Source organism: Brienomyrus brachyistius, chromosome 11, assembly GCF_023856365.1.
Source record: "Brienomyrus brachyistius isolate T26 chromosome 11, BBRACH_0.4, whole genome shotgun sequence".
In the NCBI taxonomy this organism is placed as follows: domain Eukaryota; kingdom Metazoa; phylum Chordata; class Actinopteri; order Osteoglossiformes; family Mormyridae; genus Brienomyrus; species Brienomyrus brachyistius.
The window spans coordinates 10,758,266-10,781,801 of NC_064543.1; the positions used below are offsets into that span (position 1 = coordinate 10,758,266).

Genomic DNA, 23,536 nt, shown 5'->3' on the forward strand with positions numbered 1-23,536 from the left:
AATGATATTTTTGCGGCTTGTGTCACGTGTTGAGATACGCCAGAGCCGTACCTCCGCTGGAAGCGGACACGAAGGTGTTGGCACTGAGAGCCGGCCGCCGGGCTCCGTCCCTATGTCCTCTCGGACGTATATAAGGGAGGGCGAGATGACAGCCCGCTGAGGACACGCTGAAGATGCTCTTTGTCACTCCGCTCCTGTTGGTGGCGGCCGTCGGGGTAGCTGCAGCTGACCTTTACGGAACTGAAGCGTCCGTTCGTCCGGAGCCGGCTGTCAGCGCTGTCCCGCCGGCGACCCTCGCAGCGTCCCCTGCAGCCTCTCCTTACCCCCCCGAAGAGTACGCCGAGGCTGGCATCGCCTTAGCCAGATCCGCCGATGCGCACGACCCCGTCGCGACCACTGACAGCGGCGATGCGTCTCATCACGGAGGGGGCTATAAGATAGTACAGTGGGAATGGAGCTATGTCCAGACACCTTATATTATTGCAATTTGGATCCTGGTGGCAAGTGTTGCAAAAATACGTGAGTGCTTATTTTTTTCCCTTTTTTAGGAAAAAAAGTTTCAGGTTTTAAAGCCTGTAGGAGCGTACGTGTGCTGTTCCATAATGCCAGATTGTTCGATGACAAGCAAAAGCCTTATATCAAAATCTGAAATCTCACTAAAAACCGGCGAATTTGCTCAGTTTAAGTTACATTTACCCACCACAGATAAGCAAAATACCATTATATCGTCCGGCGTTTCACCTACAGTTTAATCCTTGGAGACCTGAAGGTGGCCCAAAAAGAAATAATAGTTGTATTTTGATTGCTTGTTGCCATAGAAATTGAAATCCTCTATTTTGCAGGATTATATTATAAAATGTCTTATATTATAAAGTTTGCCAGCAAACATGCTTAACGGGACATTTCAGGTTGTGCAGTCACAGGTAATGACTGCGTTCATACAGTCTCTAGTTTAAGGCCAGCTGACACTGGGATCGCACCTGTATTCTTACCGCGGGAGTGGTGATCATTTTTTTGTGATGATCTGTTTTCAAAAGCTCTCTACAAAGCCAGAAGGCCGGCAGCTTATAACGAATCTGAGCTGCCAAAGCATTTTGTTTTTGATTTTTCCCCCCTTTCTTGTTATGACCGACAGCTTGATGCCGGTATTTTTATTGGATTTGTGGTTTACCGAGGCCCCGCTGTTACTTTGTGTGTAGCTGCTAGGGCGTAAAACTACTTAGATGAGATAAAAAAAAATCTGACGGTAAACCCAACTTTTCCCGTAATGCCATTTCTACGCGGCGGTCACTACAAGCAGCTGTACTATTATTATAAAAAGCTATTCTGAGCTGGGATTATACTGGGTCTGAAGCACCCAGTCCCAAATATTAAAAGCCGAACTAAATTAATCTAAGCCACCGGTTGCCTATCATGAATGCATTGATTTAAACACATGCGTAAATCACAAATACCAACCTGAAATCCAGAACTTACCACGACTTTAAGGACTACTGATACATTCTCAGTTTCTTCTGTTACAGTTTTTGTTGTTGCAGATTAATCACTATTACTGCTGTATGGTTTCAGATGAGCTGATCCATGTTAATCACGTGGCTTTAGGGCACTGCAGACCTACAGCCACCAGGGTCTTTGGCAGCTTGCTCCCATTCATGAGCTGTACCAAAAGCATTGGTTTAGCTTCAACATTGGTAGGGACCAAAGTAGCCCCCAAACACACACTGTACTCCTACCACCATACTATTTCTGTGACTGTGAATTACCTGCTGTTTTTGATACGGCATGTTGTCATGATGAAGCCATAATGGGTGATGATTTACTGTAAGTATGTGTTAACATCTCGGTCACCATTTACCCCTTTATCCGCAGCACATTTTCTTGCCCTTACTTTCCTCTTTTTAATCGCCATTATCTCAATATGCATTTTTTGGCTTAACAAGGGTCATGATCTGCATTACTGCTGGAATTTCTCAGTATTTTCTCCGCGTTCAACGTGACTGCGAGTGCAGTGAGTAGACAGGGCCTCCTCCTGACTTCCTCCCCAGTCATGACGCCTCAGCCGCAACTTCCCCATTCCCCCAGTCCTCTTCCTTTCAGTTACCGAGCCTTTCTAGCAGACTCCTCTTCCTTTACATGTATAACTGAAAACTGATTCTTCGCATGAATGATAACACTTTGCCTACTTTGATTGATCAGATTCTTAAATAATACTGGAAGCGCTTTTTAGATCATGTGCTAAAATGGCTTATATGCATTATGCTAAGACTTGTAGGTAACACTTTACTTAAAGCACCCATGTATAATGTACTATAAATACCTTCATAATGTAATACTCATAATGCTGGCCATTATAATGCATAATGAATGTATATATAGTGCATTATAGAAGAGAGCTTCATAGAGCATTTATAATGCATAATACAAATGGCTATAATGTGTTATACCTTTTTGAAATAGTTATAGCATTGTTTTTAATACTTTATGAATGTGTTATTATACATTATGAAGGTATCTATAATGCATTATGATGACTGTTTTAAGTAAAGTATTACCAGCATGTATTATTGTTAATAATAATATTTCCACTATTTTGTTACTTTTTTAGGTAGGGCTTTTATGATTATATATTATTGACATTCAGACCCTATTGACAAGAACAGAAGAAGAATGATTCTTCTCAGATTTGTTGCAGTGACCCCTGTGGTCTCCCTGAGGTCTGTCTCTGCGTTATTTCCACACTGGAGTTGTCACGTGTTCTTAGCTCACCGGTGCAGACCTCCTGACAGTGTGTGGGCTTGCAGTAGAGCCAGCTCATCACCTGAGTTCAGGAGCACACCCACACACACCTCCCTCGCGTTCCACTCCTGTTTTCCTGCTCCCCTTTATTTGCAGCTCATTTGACGTCCCCCCCCGTCCCCAATCCCTGAGAGATGGTGACCCTGTGTGTGTGACACAGTGTAATTGGCGCCTGAGTCGCAGAGTCTCGGTAAACATGTAAACAGGCTGTGTCATAATATGGTGTAATGAAGCAACTGCCATTTACTCTTATTCACGATTAAGGGTTTTACAAACTGTGAATATTTTAATTTTATGGACATTTTTCAACGAAAACACTGCATGACTGCCTTTGTTTCTGGTGTAAGGAATTCATTTTCAGTATTTCTACTAATTCCCCTTTAGGTGTTTCTTTGAAAAATGACTGTAATTGACTGTAAAATGATTCAAATGCTTTATGCTGAACCAATTTTGATGGGCGGAGGATCTGGTGGTTAGAACGATACGCGGTCCTCATTGGCGTAAGGGTGAAAACTTTGAGCCAATTCTGCAGCTGTCTGACTGCACTATAGAAAGTTTTCTTCTCTTCTGCCAGATTTTTCTTTAGACAGGAGGATGCAGTAGTGGATATGTAAATAAACTGCTGTGGGGCTGTTGTTGCGGTAATGATTTCTCATTAAAGGCACCCGGGATATGCCTAAGGATGAATTTTCAGGTGGCGACACAGGATTTGAAAAATTGAAAGTGATGCTTTTACGTTTTGTTCCTTATAAGTTCTTTGTGGTTCAAATAATGGATATGACGCATTATTTTTCATCCTGAGTGCATATATTCACCTGTTTGTTTTGTCAAGACGTCTAGCGATTAGTCAGGACGCTGATGTCATTCAGAGAATTGTCATTTTATAATTTATAATCTCACATGCGACAGGTGGCCGTCCATGTGACAGGTAGTTTTGTGATCCCCCCTCCCCCTACATAGCAGGGGCCCTGAGATAGCGACTCCCCACGCCAGGCCCACTCCACCCTCTTCATTTCTCCAGCATTTCTGTTGCACAACGAACTCGGCATTGACCAGAGCAAACAAACTGTGGCAATAATCCTTTGTCATTCTGATCACCATGGCGCCTGCACGGCCTGTAAAATCCACACAGGACACACTGAAGCAGGAAAAGTACAGACCAGTTAACACTTTTTTAAAAAAATATATGCACACTGTTAGTTGCCAGCATCCAGAACACAAATCCCTTTTTATTCCTGGAATGGATCGTTAATGCCAACCAAAGTGTTATGGCAGCCATCTTTACGCGCCACTCAGTGCAGTCTCCTAGATCTATTAGGCTCTGCCATCCTTGGCGCTAGAACTGGGTGTGCCACCAGTGGGTTTTTCGGCCAAGAAGCAGGCCGGCACCATGCCTTTGGGGACAGGTGATTGGGCAGGAAGAGTGCCATGTGACAGTGTGAAGCGTCGAGGATGTGCCTTGCCAATTGTTCAGCCAGAGTGTTCTGCTCTGCTGCCTGGCAACGTCTGTGCATGACTTCCTGTTTATACTCTTCTCTGTGTGCGGCTGGTGCAGTACCACAAGTGGACGGTAAACATCCATTTTTTTAGGGATTCAAGTGGTCATATGATCCCACAAAGTTGCATCCTTGATAATATTTCCAGTTTGTATGTCCATCACCATTGTGTGTCAGCTGCTTCTTACCTTAATGCTCTTCAGAAAGAAAGGACTGAATTTTGTACCAGCTGAGAGTGCCAGAGATCGGTGGGGGCACGAACCTGTGATGTTAGAGAAGATTACTGCATCTGGTGCAGAAGGGGGAGAGGGTGCATTGGCGGCATGCAAGACAGTGTGCTGAAGTAGATTAAAATTAGCTACATACATACATTTCTCGATTAGTTTCCATCCTCCAGATAATTATGCTGTTATGCTAAGCTACTCAGACACATGGTTCAGTAACTGAAAGGTATCATCTAGGTTATTTTGATGATTGGTAGTAACTGTCCCCTTTCAACCCCCCACCAACAGTGTTCCACTTCTCCCAGCGGGTCACCACTGTCGTTCCGGAAAGCTGCTTGCTCATCCTTCTGGGCCTGGTTCTGGGCGGGGTCGTGCTCATCGCAAGCAAGAAGCAGCTGTACCAGCTGGACCCCGGCCTGTTCTTCCTCTTCCTGTTGCCCACCATCGTCGGGGATGCTGGCTACTTCATGCCCAGTCGGCTCTTCTTCGACAACCTGGGCACCATCCTGGTGTACGCTGTGGTGGGCACCCTCTGGAACGCTTTTTGCACAGGGTTCTCCCTCTATGGCATGAAGCTGGTTGGTATTATCGGTGAGTCATGCTGGGGATGGGTGGGGCAATGGCACCCCCTGGGGAGTGAGGCAGCTCGAATGAGCTGTTGTGTGTGCTGGAAAAAATAGAGTCACTGTGGATGTTGCACCTTAAATGATGTCTCACCCTTGCCATAAGGGTAGCACTCTCTCTCCCTCTCTGACATTCGCTTCCCGTTTCCTGGGGGGTGGGAATATGTACAGATGAAAAGGTGGAGGGTGGCATGATGGAGTTCCTGCTGTTTGGTGCACTTATCTCAGCGGTGGACCCCGTGGCGGTCCTGGCTGTGTTCGAGGAGGTCCACGTCAACGAGACGCTCTTCATTATCGTTTTTGGGGAGTCTCTGCTCAACGATGCCGTCACTGTGGTGAGTCCGTGCCTCCATACTCGCCCCAGCAGATCCGATCGCACCTCCCCGTTCTGATTCCAGGTATCAGGAGAATTCCCTTCAACCCTCTCCTGGGCTCCCCCCTGGTTCGACTGAAGGCATTGGTCGTAGACCGGCTTCCTGCGCACCTTCCTTCAAGCCCCGTGACAGAAAGCACAGGGGACTCTATTGGCAGTTGCCAGCTATCAGCCCACACACCCTCCGTGAGTGGCGATGACTAACTTTGCCAGCATTGCCTGCCGCCGTCGAGAGACTCCGCAGTGCCACGTGGTTCTCTCCCTCGAAGAAAGCCGAAACACAAGCTTCCGAACAAGGCCTGCGGCACGGGCATCTGTAACACGCCTCAGTCATGCTGGGCTGCAGGCAGGTCCGTACGGAGCCTGATATTGCAGCGTGTAATTTAAATAGCTTCAGTGATGCACCCGGCTGTGTAAATCGCTTGGGCTGATGACTTCCGCAGCGCAGCCGCGCAACCCATGCGGTCATCCTCTTCCTTGTGCTGTATGGCTGCCTCGGCTGGCCTTAACGGCCCCACAGCCGTCGATGCAAGGCCGAATTAAATCACAGAAACAAGGTCCTTTTGTTTGCCCGACCTCTCATAAGCCAGGCATTATCTGCAGGCCGAAACGTGATCTCGCCATTCTCGTGGCCACAGCCGTCTACCTCATCAGGAACATACCAAGCGTGTCGGCCTGAGAGAGCTTCGTTGGTTACACACCAGCATGTCTCCAGCCACAGTAAACTTCCCTGTACTTTTCCTTATCATGCTCCCTTTCGCTGCTCCCTGCGCACCGAGAAACTGGGATTAACGGTAAACTTTGGACCCTCCTGGGTTCCGAGGGCCCTTTTAAAAGGATTAATGGGAATACAAGTACAGAAATCCTCAGATTTCACCAGCTTCACTTAGCTTATCGTATCAGTTTCTAACGTGTCGATTTACTCCCACCCTACTTTGAGTTATGATTCTCTTTCATTTTCACATGATTCTCTTTCACTTCCAGATGGTTTATGGCTGGCAGCAGTTTTGAGGTAAAAGTCAGGCCTCTAGGGGGTGCTGTGTGAAAACCAAGACCTAGGATATTTCATGGGTGTGAATGACTAGGAAGTGAAGTGGCCTGTCAGCTGACAGTGAAGCTAGGCCCTTGCTGAAGATGACCCAAATGCTTTCTGAGGTGATATGCAAGGGTGCTGGACCTGCTGGAACAGTTCTCAGTATGTGACAGTCATACCCAGACATTTTAATGCTGCATATTACTAATTTCTCATTTTCAAAGTGAGAGAAAACTTGAATGTATGTAGGAGTTAGTGCAGTTAGACAACGTGCAAGTTAGAGTTGCCCTTGTACTGAGCTTGGTCAGCAGAAACATCTCACGCACAGACAAAGAGTTGAACTCACTTGCAGTTCCTGTTGGAGTCCAGCTGGTTTGTGTCATGAGGCTACGTCCACGCATTCTGTGCAATACTATGTTTGCTTGTTTAAGGTCTGCAACAGCTCAAATGAGTGTTTCCGTTAGAAGACCACGTGCACAGCTTGATTTGTCTTTTTCAGTGGTTAAGTTAAGTCACGCCAGGAAATGATTGCCTTTAGCATTGGTTTTCTTTCAAGTAACACAGGATATCAGTTAAGTGTTCAACCCTAATCTGCCTGAAGAGGCCAGATAAATAAGCCAAGCATTTGACTGATATATTGGTTGGCTAATATTTAGCCAATATTTAGGTATTTAAATGTATCGGCATTGAAAAAAAAAAAAACATTCGTAATTACTCTTTAGACTTTTATGATGAGAGAAGGAGCGCTCTCACTGGAGCAAATGCTAAGGAGAAATGTGTTTCTTGCATAATAAGTTATGCTTCAATCTTGGGTTGAACCATTATGGAATGATTGTGTAGTTATGTGTAGTAAAGACCAAGAGAAATTCATTTCGCCGTGAGTTTTATTTACAGCCATTAGGCGTACACAGATTGAGAGTTGGATAACCTGCCTCGGACATGGATTTTGCCAAAACAACAAAACACACACTCACATGTATCTAAATGTACAAATTGCAGGTGATATACAAACTTTTCTACACTGAATAAAAAAGACAGCACATTGCACTTAGCTCCCTAACTCAAAAACAGGCATCCAAGGAAACACCCGCTTAACCTTAAAAAAGTTGGCGTTTCCTTAAATTTTGGCCAGATAAAATTGGCTGATATGATCAGTTATTGTGATTTTTTTTTAGCAGTCAGCATTGGTATCATAGGCAAAATTTTCGCATCATTCGGGTCCTACTTTTTCCAAGGGACAGAAGCTAAAAATTCAGCGTTATCAACTCGGCAACAAGCTGACAGGAAGCAACTGCTTGGGGAATTTTCAGTTTTATATACGGGTTTGTCTCCCTTTGATTAAGACGCCGCACTCAATTAGACGGTGAAATTAACTGTGTCTCCTCTTGAGGAGCCCCTTTGTCTTTTAGATCAAAACCTCCATCTCTATGTGCGCACGGAGGATGAGTGTACTCATTTCATGCAGAGAGTCTGGCCGAGGGGAAATCTGCAGGGTTCCTGATTAATGGAACAGTTCGGATTGGATTTACAACCCCTCATCTTTTTGTTTGGCAAACCTTGAGAGTGTCTGTGGATTTTTTTATTGCTGCAGGATGTTTGAACCACCTGGTTCCACTGGATGGTCGCGATAGATCTAGCGATGCCTTTATCACCCGCTGGTCCCAGACCCAGGGGCGGGGCTACAAGCGACCCCTATTGGAATTGTGGCAGGGAAACGTGGTCTGGTTCTTAATGGATGCATACCCAGTGGCTACCCCGGAAAATTAATGAAATGTTCCAACGGCGAAATAAAGAGAAGGGTGATAACTGGGCTGCCGATGTGACAAATGATGATTAGCTGGACTGTGTGGATGGAAAGGCTGAGAAACCCTGACTTTTGCTGTGTTCTGTTTGAACTTGGAAGTTGGAATTACCTCAGTCTGTGGACATTTAAACTACAGATAATGACCATTTAAACTACAGTACCCTAAATCTGACAAGTTATCCGGCTGAGGAAGAAATTGTGCTCTTTGAAGCAGGTCCCTGGTATTGCTAAACGGCTTTCTGACTTCTTGTACTGGAGAGTTAACACAGTTAACTCGGGTGTGACGTCATTTCCAGCTCTGACTTCCAACCTATGAGGTAAATGGAATGCAGCAGTAATGCAACTCCTAAACCCACAACTGGAAATCCTCCCGGAGTCCAGATCAAAAGTTGAATTGCCTTTTTTTGGTGTAATGGTTTATGTACGTTACAGAGTGGTGTGTAGCTCAGTGCCTGCATCTGGAAGGTTGTGGGTTCAAATTCTCTGGATGGCTGAGCTAAAGCCCCAAATTAATCCAGACGACACCCGAATGATTTGTTTAGCTCAGGCCTTTTAGCAAACTTTTTTTTAAGCAGACCTTCAGACAGATGTCTGTGGTATCTTAAGAACCTAGCAACTCTGCTGGCGCCCATTCAGAAATTTTCAGGGTTAACTGAAGAGTCCTTGGCCAGTACAACATTGCAAAGCCAATAAAATGAGTAAGACCAAGTCACACTTCAGGACAAGAACGTAATTTAGAGACAGTACTATCACTGCTAAGCATGTTACCATAAGGGTGTTTTACTATTAATTATGTGCTGCATTACAGTATGTGGAAAATGCCTCCATACTGCTAGCAGATAACTTGTGGACTCACATGGATACCAGGGAAAGATGAAATGAAAATCGATTTTGTTCTGCAGGTGCTGTACAAGGTTTTCATCTCCTTTGTGGAAGTAGGACCCGGGAATGTGCAGACAGCTGATTATTTTAAAGGAGTGGGTAAGTGAGATGAGGCATAGCTCTCGTGCTCCGGAAAGCTCCTGAAGGCCTCGAGAACTTTCTAGTTCTAATAAAGGATGTGTCACACTTTTAGCTTTTCAGATAATAACGTTGTGTTAGTCCAAAGAAAGCCAGCCACCAAATTAAGTGAGAGAGGTTTTTTCGGGGCAGATGTGGTTTGCATGAACATCACTGCTACATAACGGTTCCTCTGTAGTCCAGTTGAGGATGCTGGTATGTCGTCATTTGAGTGATGATTTTCCTCTCTTCCTGGTGTTGCTCCCCCTGCTGGACCGGACCTGGTACTGCAGCCTCCTTCCTCATCGTCAATGTCGGGGGCACCCTGGTGGGCCTCATCTTCGCCGTCCTGCTGGCCTTTGTCACACGCTTCACCAAGCGGGTGCGCATCATCGAGCCGCTCTTCATCTTCTTGCTGGTGTACCTGGCCTACCTGACTGCCGAGCTCTTCTCCCTCTCCGCCATACTGTCGTGAGTAGCCCCGGCGCTCCTTGCTGGTGGGAGGGGTCATGAAAGGTATGAGATATGAGGACCCAGACAAACAGCACAGATGCCTAGTAGCCGAAGCAGTGAATAGCAGATACTATAAGGATTAAAGAGAACCAGGAATAATAAACCGCTAGAAGATGGATGGATGGATGAAATAGGAAGAGGTCTGTTATTGTATCCGCAAGGAGGCTACTTAAAGAAAAAAACACTGTTTAAAAATAGAAAAAAAAAGATTTTAAGCTGTTTAAGAAGCTTTACATATCTGTAGCCAGCATAACCACTTCCAATAAATAGTTATTTGATTATAGCTAAGTGAACTAGAGTGCATTACAAGAAGCATGTTATCTACTCTCATACAGTTGTTCTAGAATTTCTAGTTCTAGAACTTATAGATGGCTGAATATTTGGAGCGATATAAACACCAGGGTATGATTTGAACCGACAAACCCGTGGGGTAACAATGCTGTACACTGAGCCATCCAGCTCAATAAACCTGCGATTCTATGGCTGCAGTGAGCCCACAAGCTGCTCCAGAGCTGTTCGACGCCGAGTCATGAGAGTAAAACCATCTGCTTCCAAAAAGCCCCAAGCTGGCAGCCAGGAAAAGCTAAACCCCTTGCTTCTGTTAGCACCATAAAGCGGCGCTCCAATGGTGCCTGAACAAGGACGCCGTTATGTCTTTACGATGCGCCTTCACGAGTGGGATCTGCTGTTTCTTACAGGTCGGTGTGAGAATATTTTTGTAGATGCTGAGGCTGTGCTTGGGAAGAGAAAGAAATGTTGTTGCAGCCGCCCACATTCTGCAACAGCCTAATACTGTATCGATCCATCGTCTTCTTGCGTTTCATCAGTTTAGTTGAACATGATATCCTGGCTTGTCTGAGGGTAAAAGCATTTGACCATGAACAATTTTATTTATTTATGCACAATATTATTTATTTCTGTGTGTATACAAACATATTATGTGCATCTGACAGTATGGATCTGGTATTGCTTATGTTACGTGCAGCTTGTCTTTTCCACATTTTATTAACCAAAAGCAAGATTCATCTAGCATTTGTTGCATATTATCGAGCAAAATGAAGAAGATATTAAACTCAGTATTGTTTGCATGTGACATTCCTCTGTGTATTATCTGAAGAATATTGAACAAGAGTGCCTCCTTCTGGTCATTATGTGTAACAGTCATCAGGTAGACGCAAACTCTTTGTTATACACATTAGCAAATGATACCTAATGCCTGAAGGATTATGGGATTTACACAAAAAAATGTCACATCTGGTCTTATTACTTATGTTTTTTGCCTTCGGTTAAATTTCTGAGCATGTGTGCCGTAGCCATAACATACAAATCTATTGACCTGCCTGTGTGTAGCTTTGCATGGGGTTGTCAGGTTTGTACAATGTAATGATTTGTCCTTATCTGTGCTTACGCTACCCAGTACCAGATAGATAATTGTGCCAGTGGCTATCTGCACCCACCTGTGTCCATGCATCCAGCCATCACACCCTTCTTCTACTGCTTCTCCATTTGAGCGTCACGTTGCACGATTAGGTTTATGTCCAGCTTATAAAACGGAGGTTACTCTTTCTCCATTCAATGCGTCACATCTGGGATAATGCACTATCATAACAGATAGGGCTGGTAGCTGTGTTTGCTCTCCATGTAAATATGTGTAATCTGAAAACATGCTTATCCTTCAGGTGTTGGGTGTAAATATCGTTATCTAATTTATGAAAGAACTTGATAATGATGTAATGATAATACCAAAAAAATAGAGCTACATAGGAGGGCAAATTTTTATACCTTTATATTGGGAATAGGGCTGCATTATGTACAGACTGAATGGTAGCTTTTGACAGAGGTGTCTGTGACATTTAATTTTTGTTTGCTTTCGGACCAACTTCTGTCTGGCAGGATGACTTTTTGCGGCATAGGGTGTAACAAATATGTGGAGGCCAACATTTCCCAGAAGTCTCGGACCACTGTCAAGTACACGATGAAGACCCTGGCAAGCATCGCGGAGACCATCATCTTCATCTTCCTGGGCATCTCCGCAGTGGACAAGTCAAAGTGGGCCTGGGATACAGGCCTGGTATCCTGCACGCTCATCTTCATCTTTGTCTTCAGAGCCTTGGGTTGGTAGCATGGTTGTACCTTCATTTGCATTGAAATATTAATCTTTAGGTAAATGGTCTTCAGGGGTTTTTCACTTTAGTTCGGTTCTGGTGCTTTCAGTAATACTTTTATGTTTATATATTTATAATTAGGATGCTATTTTTAAAGTGAGAGAGAAAGTTAAATTTCAAACTTCGACCTAGTGCACCAATAAACACCCTATTCTGGGTAGGTTTACAGCGATACCTAGAACTTGTTTATGGCAGCGATGGGCATAAAGCTGAACTGGACCAGATGCCAGACCATTGCACACACTCTCACACACTACGGGTGGCTCTGGAGGCCGTTTAGCATAACTGCATATTGTAGGACTGTGGATGTGGAAACTTCAGACAAACGTAGGAAAGGTTTCAGGCTTGGAGGTGTTACCTGTCCTGCTTGTCCTGCTGTTTTTGTAGGTGTCATTGGGCAAACCTGGGTGCTGAACTGGTTTCGGCTGGTCCCACTGGATAAGATCGACCAAGTGGTGATGTCGTACGGTGGCCTGAGGGGTGCCGTTGCATTTGCACTGGTGGTGCTGCTGGACGGCCATAAGGTGAAGGCCAAGGATTACTTTGTGGCCACGACGATTGTGGTGATCTTTTTCACGGTGATGTTCCAGGTAAGAACTTCCACATTTTATTCATCTCGTATACTATGGAGAAGCTTACGTGACTGGCCAGGTCTTGTGTGAGTCTGAATGACTCATCAAAGCTTTATATTTCCATATGCTAGTGAGTTAGGCCTGTACAGTGGAGTTACACATGTATGGAATGGAGTGCACTTAAAGGTTATGTGACTCATGTCCATTTCAGATTAGTCATTATGTTGAATGTTCTTTCTGCAGGCAGATGGTCAGGCCTTCAGCTGGACCAAGTCTGGTGAAGAGCCCTGTAATCAGCTTGTTTAGTTCCATCCCGCTATTATCTCTGCTCTGCGGTGGCCCTGAGAGATGTCAAACTGGCAGCAGGGATGACCTCTGATGCTTAGGCTGTAATTACGGCACGAGGGATGGGGGGGGGGGGGGGGGGCAGAGGAACATGGGAGAGTGAGTTGACAGTACATGACACAAGCCCCCTTTGCGCTCGGTGTCGACACAGTAGGCAGGTGGGTGACTGTGTAGCTCACATAGGGAGAATAGAGACTGGGTTCTTGAAATGAATAAGGGGCGTCTGTAACCTATTCACAGTGAGTGCTGTTATAGAGGACAGTATTCTTTACCCCCCAAAAAAGCCAAAAACATTATGTTTTTCTGTTACCCTCTTACTTGATGCTGCAGTGTTCAAATCCTCTGTCTCAATCGTTCATATCATTGGAGTCCCTGCTGTCAGCTGAATCACAGATGTTCAGCCTTGGTCTGGAAAACTGAATGAAGAGTTTACATAAATTAGTTGAAATCACTGGCTGTAAAATGGCTGAGCAGGCCATGCTGTTCTTGTTGGGCTTTTCAGATGTTTAGCCAGCTGAAACTAATAAATATACATATATTTTTCAGTCTGAAAGCAGGTTAGAAATATCCTGCCTTGTTGTTATATGTTTGCAGTTTGCATCATTTTTACCAGGAGCACATCTGCATTGTGTTGAAATGATCTTGTTCCCCATTTGATTTATATAATGGGTACCACAGTATTTACATGAAGTTATTTATCTCGTTGTATCTGTGTTTATCTGATGATCAAAGACATCAGTGGGCATGGTCACGCACACATGTGACCGCTGTTAGCCTGAGAGCAGGCCAGGAATCTGATGCTTCTCTGGCACCCAGGGTCTGACCATCAAGCCGCTGGTCAAGTGGTTGAAAGTTCCCCGCAGCACCAACAGCAAGCCCACCATCAACGAGGAGATCCACGAGAGGGTGAGTGCCATGGAAAGTTAGGCCGCTTACCCATCGTTGCTGTCCAGTGTTTCTTTCAATAACCCCATTGCCATCCAAAACCAACCTTCCACAAGCTTGTCCCCACCAGAGGGTAAGGCCATTTTGATACTGTACATCGTCAATCAGTGGGTAATTACATTGGCTTTACCAGGATGCCATTTTGGGGTGAACATTTTGGTATGTTGGGTGGTCACCTGTGTCTGAACTGTGTCTGAGGTCTTGAGGGATCCACTGGGTGAACAGCAGTGTTTGAATATCTCCGAGGCCTTGGTAGATGTTGATGGTAAAAGCTGCAGACCGTGTTGGATGCGCAGATGATCCATTTGGGTTGGGTGTCTACCTGTAGCTGCACCCCTGGGTTACTATTAATGATAATACTAATATACTATTAATACTCTGATTCTTGTATGACAATGAATACTTAAAGATACACGAATGTTTCAGCTTTGGCAAGTGGTTTAATCAATTACACTGTGTATATACTGTAGTGTAATTTACCATCCGCTCTTCATACGTATTAGTCAGTATGAGTCACTACATGTGCGATTACTCGGGTGTTTGGGTAAAACAAGGCTGGAAACGGTGACCTTGCCGAGGTGATTCCTGTAGAAAGCCAAGTGTATTTTTAGACACTGGCAGCCAGCTTCGTGAAGAAGACAGTGTCACTCCTGCCCAAGTCGTATAAATAAATCACCAAGGCTGACGGCCTAGCAGGCCTCCAAGTCAGACCCATCGCTGCAGCTGGTGCAGAAGTTACCGAGGCCCCGTAGCTTCCTAGCTGCGGCCTCAGAATGCCTCCCGTCCAACTGCACTCAGTCTGTCTGTCTGGGAAGGGGGGGCTGGACGCAGCTGCCATCAATTCCTCCCTGATGACTTTAGGACCAGCAACCACCTGGATAAACGGTAATTCTGAGATCAATGGCCACAGCAGGGTGCCCCACATGCAAGGTATGAGGCAGTGACTCGTTATCTGTTTGGCCCCCCACAGGTAATCCCCCATGTTGTTTATCTACAAATTGACCCATCGTGCTGATGGCTGCGATGCCGCTGTGAGATAACAAAGGCCAAACTGGAAATGTCGCATGACGTTAAGGCTGCAAACACATCTTATTGCTTTCATGAAGCTGTTGCAATCCCATAAACCGCCTAATATTCTCGCGCAGAACGTATGCTCTTGCAATGTCCTTCCCTTTTATTGACCCATTGTGCTCTCTCACAAAAGGCCTTTGACCACATACTGGCTGCAGTGGAGGACATTGCTGGACTCAATGGCTATCACCACTGGAGAGACAAGTTGGTACCCCATGCTATTTCGTTTGCTGCTAATATTAGCTTTTTTGCTTCTGCTAATGCTAACATGTTGACTGCTCAGCATTATATATATTTTGTGGGCTAATGCTAACTTACTGTTTGTGCAGAGGGTAATTCTACAACAGTATCCCCATCTTTATGTGGCATATAGGTGGGAACAGTTTGACAAGAACTACCTAAGTAAGCTGCTGATGCGGAAGTCTGTGTATCACAAGGGCGAGCTCTGGGATGTGTATCAGAAGATCAACATTCGGGACGCGATCAGCGTCATCGATCAGGTGCGGCCAGCCCTTCCACTTCTGATGACATGCTGCATGGTCTCCTGCCACACTGTGCCATCCTACAAGTACGAAAGTCACACAGCATCCAACAGTGTAATATAGTGCCCACTAGGTGGTGCATTTTGCAAACACATTGCCAATTAGCGACACATGGGAGCTCTGCTCAGCTTGCAAGTGCGCATTCGTCCCCTTTTGCTTAGGTCGCAGTTTCTACCCTAAAAACAGCTGTTCCTGAAGTGTTGAGGTCTGCGATTCATGGCAGAAACTGGGTCTGTAGACCTTTGCATAGTTTAGAAAGGTTACAGACAAGAGTTTCTTTACACTTCTGTGTGCAGACATAGATGCCCTCGGCTGAGTTTCCAGTTTCTTAGTTTAGCAGTATTGCCGATACCATATCTAAGGGCTGTATGTGTGGTAGGATGCGAATAGCGTTTAACTTTGGAGACGACAGATTATGTCTCATTTGAGTTCAAGTTATCAGCGTTGTATGAAAAATCATTGCAAAACCCCAAATTCTGTTATGAGGATCTGGGTGTGTCATGGCCCAATACAGCGAGGGCCGATGCAAAGGTGTACCTAGGTCGAGCTGGACCAGCATGCAGCTTTGGAGGGGAAGGTGAGATGCAGGCAGGTGTGTCGGAAATGGGGGGACACCCCCCCCCCCCCCCAAAAAAAAATAAAAAGTAAATAAGAGCATGTTTTCTACCTTTCGTTATGAATCCATGCATTATTGACGCTAATTTAGTGTGTGTGTGGAGCATAAGGGTGAAACACATACAATGACTGTAGTCCTATATCAGGCAGAATCATTTTATCATATCAGTCAGTGAATTTGTTTTTTGTGGAACTGTACACTAAACAGTATTAGTCTTATTTTAAATGATAAAAACTTTAATATTCTAAAATGATTTTTAAATCTGTCTTGCATCGCATCTTTTCACGATGCGACTTTGCATGTGTGCCCATTGCGATGTCACGATGTACATTGCCCCCCCCCCCAACTGGGGCAAATTCAGTCCTCCCAGTGTTAAACTCCTTCCGACGTCACTGGGTGCAGGACTTACATGGATACCACAGCGTAGCGTGGAAGTGTTTTGGCGACCGTAGAACATGGGAAGGTTCACTAGTATGACTGGCAGGTAGTCGCCACTCCCTTACTCAGACCTCCCTATGTAAACACTGTTCTAGGAAACCAAACAGGCTGTGTATTCTTTTTTGTTCCCTCCAAAACTTCCTTTACTTTTCCCCCCCACACCTTTCTCATTTTCTGTATTTCTGTTATTTCTCATTTTATATACTTTATTATTATAACAGAGAGCAGCGCCTGCACACAAACAGCGGTATACTTGACAGCAGTCACTTACTCTCGTTTTTTGCTATTTCGGCTGTGGTGAATTTGTGGCAGTGAGGGCACAGGGTGTGGAAACGGTGCCCTGGGGCTGGGCACTGACCTTATCGACAGCCTGGCACAAGCCGACATCGTTAGCCGACATGATACGGTCAAACTGGAGACTTAATGTTCTTGACGAAGTTAATAAAAGCACGATACAGGAAGTGACCTGTAGCAGCAGAGGCTTTTGGGCGTTAATCTTTTTTTAACAATGTTACTTTTTGATGAGTCTGGATCCCCGAAAAAATATTATTTCCTGCATCCTTGGGCTGCAGGCTGCAGAGCCTTCCTGAGTTGGAGCTGACAGCTAATATTAGCACAGATAAAGTGCTTCATAGACCGTACTTTCCACAGACCACCCAGCAAACTGCTGTTACTGTAGGAAGGAAGCGTGGAAAAAGTTCTTTCTCGACAGAAAGTAGGAATAAAGCATTAAATTCAGCAGAAAAACGGCTATAAATAAAACGATTAACTGGTCAAGGTGAACTTTCACACAGATACATTTCATTTGTGTTAGATATCCTGTGAAACACCAATTGTAATAGAGAATACATCTCGACATAATGAAATTGAACACGTCTAGTCTCAGACTTGAGTTGTCATCTGCTCTACCCCCCTCCCCCCTCATGTGTCTTTGATTCTGTTTGCCTTGGACTTGGTAAGGCTCGTCGTATAACCGTCTTCACTTTCCGAATGTTTTCTTTATTTTGTTACCGCGGCACCTGTGAGCCGTTCCAAAAATATATATATCGCAGTCCAAACCGACATTCTTGCAAAGCTGGAAGACAATGCTGAATTATACCCGTGGTATATATTCAAGCAAATACTGGAATTCTGGGAAAACATCCCTGAAAGATAACGGGCAGTTTGAACCAAGACAGAACGGAGTTATAGATAGCGGCCAGGCTATCTAAAAAGCTTTAAATCATAGACAGGTTTGAGATGCTTTCTCTGTGTATTCTGTATCGATCAGCGATGGACAAGGGCTCCATTCTGAGACAGGACAAGCAGTAAATATACATATTCGTGTACATAAAAGAGGGATTGAGGTATTATCTGTACAAAGCTGATAATACTGGAGTCCCAATGGTGTAGTATTTCAGCACTTTAACACCATTCAGCACTTAGGCTTACTATAGTATTACACTACTGGGTGAAATTAGCTGGAATAACAAGGCTTTTTACGGAGAGATGGTGCTGAGAGCAGGTGTTCGTTATTATATGCTGCTCTGTGTGTCCAGGGTGGTAATGTGCTGTCATCTGCCAGACTATCTCTACCTTCCATGGCCAGCAGAACATCCTTCTCTGAGGTCACCAACGTCACCAATTACCTGTAAGTATGGGTGCTAGTGTGTGTGTGTGTGTGTGTCTGGGAATTTATATATTACATTGTGGGGACAAAATATCCCCTTAATGTGATAAACACCTGTTATTTTGACTTTGTGGGGACATTTTTCTGGTCTCCCCAAAGAGAAACTCAGTTTTATAATTAATCTGCGAGTGCAATCAAAAAAGTAAAAATAGGGGTTAAGGGTGTTATGTTGGGATTAGAGTTTTCCTCATAGAAATTAATGGAAAGTCCCCAGAAAGATATAATTAAAAACCTGTGTGTGTGTGTGTATATGTGTGTGTGTGTGTGTGCACGCGCGCATGTGGGTGAGTGAGTGTGCACACGTGAGCCGTCTGTCGGCTATTTTTGTGCTGACCAGTATCCTCAGCGGCTGATTCCAGACGGACAGCAGCATTAGCCGTTAAATGGATAAAGTTACCAGCCTCACAGTCACGCTGGGCTCCGGCTGGACATTCCCAGTTCAAAAGGGGCAGCAAGTGACAGCACTTGTGCCCTGTGTCCCCCCCGGGCAGGCGGGAGAATGGCAGCGGAGTGTGCCTGGACCTGCAGGTGATCGACACGGTGTCGGGCGGGAAGGTGGAAGAGGAAACAGAGACGCACCACCTTCTAACCGGAAACCTGTACAAGCCTCGGAGAAGGGTAATGGAGCTCCTGGGACCGCCGCCCTAAGCTCCTGTTTCTAATCCGTCCATAATCTGACTGTCGCCTTCTGGCCCCCAGTACCAAGCCCACTACAGCCGGCACTTTATGACCGTGGGGGATAAGGAACGCCAGGACCGGGAGGTGTTCCAGAGGAACATGCGCAGCCGCCTCGAGTCCTTCAAATCCACACGGCACAAGGCCAAGGGGCGGCACAAGAAAGAGCGCAGCCAGAAGAAGGCAGGACCCCCCTCATACAAACACACCGACCTCCAGTTAGCGTCCTCAGTCACCATAAGGGCTGCCATCTGCTTCAGCACTGTCAAAGTGCAGGAAAGATGGAAGGATGGGTCTGGTCGGGTCTGGTCTGCTTGGGCGTGGCCCCCCCACGCAGTGCCAGGGCACCAGCCTGAGAATAATCCTTTAATAAGTCTTTGTCACGACTGATTGTCCAGTGGTGGTCAATCAAAACAGCTCTAATTGTCACAGTTTCGCAGACCCTCCTGAATCACCGCATTTCATTTACTATCATCAGATGCAAAAAGTCAGTGTCTGAGAAGCAATACGATACGAGTAATAATTTGACTTGGAAATGCTATTGGCATCCTCTGTAAAAACCAGTCTAGTACCTGCGTAGGATAGTTACATACTCACAACCACTTCGCTTTGCAGAGAAAAGGCTCGGATGCAAAAGAGCAAGATGTCAACGGCAAACCCAGGAGAAACGTCAGCTGGCAGGACACAGGTACCAACCATACTTCCAGATCGTCGGTGTGGTTTTTCATATACTGCGGCGTTGTTAAAGGCAGTGTTCCTGTTATATTTATTGTGCAAATGAGTTCTTTCATGTGAAAAACTGCATATTATGATTAGCGCTGGGCAGAATAATGGCTCACACTTCCAGTGCTGGGGGTTCGAATTCCACCCCCGCTGTGTGTGGATGGAGACTGAATGTTCTCATCAATGTGTGGATTGCCTCCAGATACTCTGATTTCCTCCTGCACTACAAAGATGTGCAGTTAAGTGAATTGGCATTTTTAAATAGGGCATTTGTGTGCGCCCTGCGTCAGAACGGCGTCTCATCCATGGTGTTTGTTCCCTTGGTCTTTGTTGCCAAGGATGGACTCCAAGACACCTGCAACCCTGTACTGGATGAGTAGTTATATTATTGGATTATGCGTTATGTGGTGCTCAGCATTTCATTAGTCAGTGGGCTAGAACTTTAATGGGAATGCAGTCCAATCAGCTCATCGCTTGCTAGTTGCTTAACTTGTTGGGTAGCAAGCACAACAAGGTCACTATTGTACTGTGTGCCCTCTTGTACCCTACAGATCCTGCGCCAGCCCCCATTGACTCACCAGAGGAGAGGAGTGAGGAAGAAGCTGACAAGGACGAGGACGTGGGCATCACCTTTGTGGCACGCAAGCACGAGACTCTTAAGGAGCCCCCTAAAGAGCGGCCAAAGTCAGGTAGGTGGGGCAGGTGTGTGAGGCCAGTGCAGCTGCTGTTGTTGTAGAATAGGAAAATGGATGAGATCTTTACAATGGTTGGCTAAGGGACCTGAGAGTATCCTGTGTTCGATTACAGGGTGATTAAACCTAGAGAGTCCTTGTTGATGCAGTTCCCATGTGACCAAAAAAGGAACACATTAATGAACCAGCGTTCCTTCTTGTGAAGACTCAGTGCAGGGTTTCCTTCCTCCCCCTGCTTTCTCTCACTCACAGATATGTTAGAAGTATATCAGAGTCTAGCAGTCATTCCCCCATCTCCAACCTGCGCAGAGAAGCACCTGCCCTGGAAGGGGGGAGGTGGTACCCTCCCGGTGTGTGTCTCAATGGAGACCACCAAGATCATCCCCATTGACCTTCAGCAAGCCTGGAACCAGAGCATCTCCTCCCTGGAAAGCCTAGCCTCGCCTCCAGTGCAGGCTGAACCTCAGCACCCACGTGTCCGGGCCCTTAGCAGGCCAGAGGCGGCCCGTGGAGGAAACAGCGGTAACGGTGGGGGCAGTGACAGTGGTGGGAATGGCCCGGCCCAGGGCCCTCGTTTCCATTTCCCAAATGAGGAGGACGAAAATGGCCAAAGCCTCCAACAACAGGAAAGCCAGCCACTCATGTCCTCCATGAAACCACCTGCACCCCCCCAAGTTTCCTCTACCCAGGGCATGGGGAGGAGACCACCAACCTTCAACAGGAACCCCTGTGTGTACCTGAGAAGCTTAGTATCAGCATCCCCCCCTGGCAGCGAGCCACGCAGCAGAGGACCCACACAGCTCTAGTCTGCTCTGCCGACCTCTTATTCATATGACACTCATACTAACAGCAGACTGACTGCATGCAGACCGCCCACACTCTACCAAGGCTTCTCTCATTCATCGCTGAATGTCTGGACAAAGCCGGATCTAGACACAGACAAAACTAGCCAGAGGCCCAAGCCTGTCGGCAAAATCTGCCTGCAAAACCATTTACACTATGTCAGAAGACTCTAGACCCATCCTAAACGCAGATCTGTCCAGGTCCCGTTGACCTAACTGAAGAGCAGATTTCTGAAACTCACTCAGTCAATGGGATTCGTTTTTGAGAACATTTCTGAGGGCTTTTGAGTTTTGGAAATTTTATGAAAGTTCTTCGTTAGAGTACATCAGTACTGAATGAGTTCTGATTCCCAGTACAGTAACACATGATGAGGAAGCCTGACTTTAGGTCACTGGCAGTCTCAATAACAAACAACAAAAATGGACCCAGCGAGTTTTAGAAATTTACTCTTCAGTTGTGGATGTGGATTTTATCATCTGTCTTATTCAAACATGTTCATATCTGATATGTTAGTCATTGTTGACATACTGCAGCATGAGGCAGGTTTACAGTCACCTGACATGAGAACTTAATGCGGGGAACCACATACACATTTATAAAATGTACCAGAGACATGTGCACTTAGTAAACCATGACAACCACCCCCCTGAAGAAAAGAACACTCCAAACATGCAAACACTGGACCAAATTTCCTGCTATGGAATGCATTAATGTTTATTTCTATCATCCACAATCAGGGTGCCCAAAGTGACTTGAGACCAAAGCGGGCATCTGGATGGGGTGTGGCCTGTGCAGCATCCCCTCGGGTCATGTGCCATACCTGGAGTTCCTGTCCAAATGTGCAGGACTCTCCTCCTCCGGGGGGCGCTGTGTCGGGCTCCCCTTCATCTTTTCAATCAATAGTTCAGGGAATTTCATCACAGCTTGTGCAGTGCCTGTCTTGTCAGCCCCCTCTGTTCAGTAGTACGCATTTATGTAGACATAGATGTGCAAATAAGCAACTACGAGTCATTTTATGTATACAACTGTTGCATTATTGGCAAAATGTATGCATCAAAGATAAATAAAGTTCTTCTGGAGCTGTGTATTGGAAATTTACAATGAAAACGTAAGTGTTTTTATAAATATATGCAGGTACCATAGTACAGAGTAATAAAACGTCACTAGAGTAGGTGGTATTTCCTCTTTTACTGATGGACACCATCTTCTGTTCCATACTTAGGAAATCTGTAGTCATGCAATAGCTGTGCTTTGAAATTATTTTTGTCCCTGTTATTATCCTTTAATTTGTTTATGCGGCCTTATTGTATTTATTTAATTTGTGGTTAACTGATGAAACACTGGGTAAAGAAGATAACCGCTACAAGGATATAACTACCAAAGTGAATAAAAAAGGAACTTCTAAGTTTTCTTAAATTGTCTTTTTGCTTTATCTTTCTTCTCTTTGTAGTCTGCAATACAACTGCACGTGAGAGAATTAATTTTGATTCTAAATGATGTAATGGGCAGGAAAACTTGGTTAGAATATAAATAGTGCCTAATCTAAAGTTAATTATTTAAGAAGATTAATGTACAATTAACATAGTTCCTTCCCTTAGCATGTTTTGCAATTTACTGCTGTGGCCACAATTTATCGATAAAGATTAAGACATTGCTCCTTGTCCAGATCACGTAACCCACATTTCGCAGAACTAGAAATTGCATGAATAAATACATTACAGGTGTTAAGAAACTCTTCATGATGGCCTGTACTACCAACAGAGGAAGTTGCAATTTTCCTTTACTGATATTCTATATCCATCCATTTTCCCAGGGTGGCTCCCTCCCTAGGTGGGAGGGTAGGTTATCGCAGGGCGCTCACACGTTTTACAGATACCAGTTAGCCTAACTTCCTGCTTTTCGAATACAGAAGGAAACCTGAGTACAGGTGTAACGCATAACAGACAAACTCCACACTATTCTGTATATTTTAGCAATTATATATAATTACACAAGACTGTTTAACATCTTGTAGCAACTTGAATGTATGACAAGTGGCCAAACATTTGGAGGTAAAGTTGTTTATACAAAAATCCTTTCTACTTATTCAGTACCATGCGATCTTTTCCCCGAAGAGTTATCCTAAATCCTCAGCACTGCAAACTTGTATACGTGGATATATGACCTGACAGAGCAATTTGCCTCTTTCATCATATACATCTTTTGGCAAATGAAGAGGTGCTCTCACAAAGTCTTGAAGCAGTGGGACTGGGATCCCTTTGTGGCCTTGACAGTAGGATGTCCTTGTCACGATCTGCGTATGCTGAAACCCAGAAACATGTTTTCCATTCACAAATTGGCACCGTACCGAATAACAAAGAAAATCCAATCCCAGCCTTT

The 23,536-nt window shown here is 45.1% G+C and overlaps 1 protein-coding gene across 1 annotated transcript; it reads left to right on the forward strand.

Moving 5' to 3' along the window:
* Positions 1 to 66: 66 nt before the first annotated feature.
* Positions 67 to 22,573, forward strand: slc9a5 (solute carrier family 9 member A5). Its single transcript, XM_049031544.1, has 16 exons — positions 67 to 519; positions 4,805 to 5,107; positions 5,311 to 5,474; positions 9,252 to 9,330; positions 9,642 to 9,819; positions 11,755 to 11,975; positions 12,414 to 12,616; positions 13,760 to 13,849; positions 15,093 to 15,163; positions 15,333 to 15,459; positions 18,094 to 18,185; positions 18,716 to 18,842; positions 18,924 to 19,082; positions 19,515 to 19,587; positions 20,174 to 20,311; positions 20,567 to 22,573. The coding sequence occupies exons 1-16, from the start codon at positions 174 to 176 to the stop codon at positions 21,118 to 21,120; spliced, it is 2,925 nt and encodes a 974-aa protein (XP_048887501.1). The 5' UTR covers positions 67 to 173; the 3' UTR covers positions 21,121 to 22,573.
* The last annotated feature ends 963 nt before the right edge of the window (positions 22,574 to 23,536 follow it).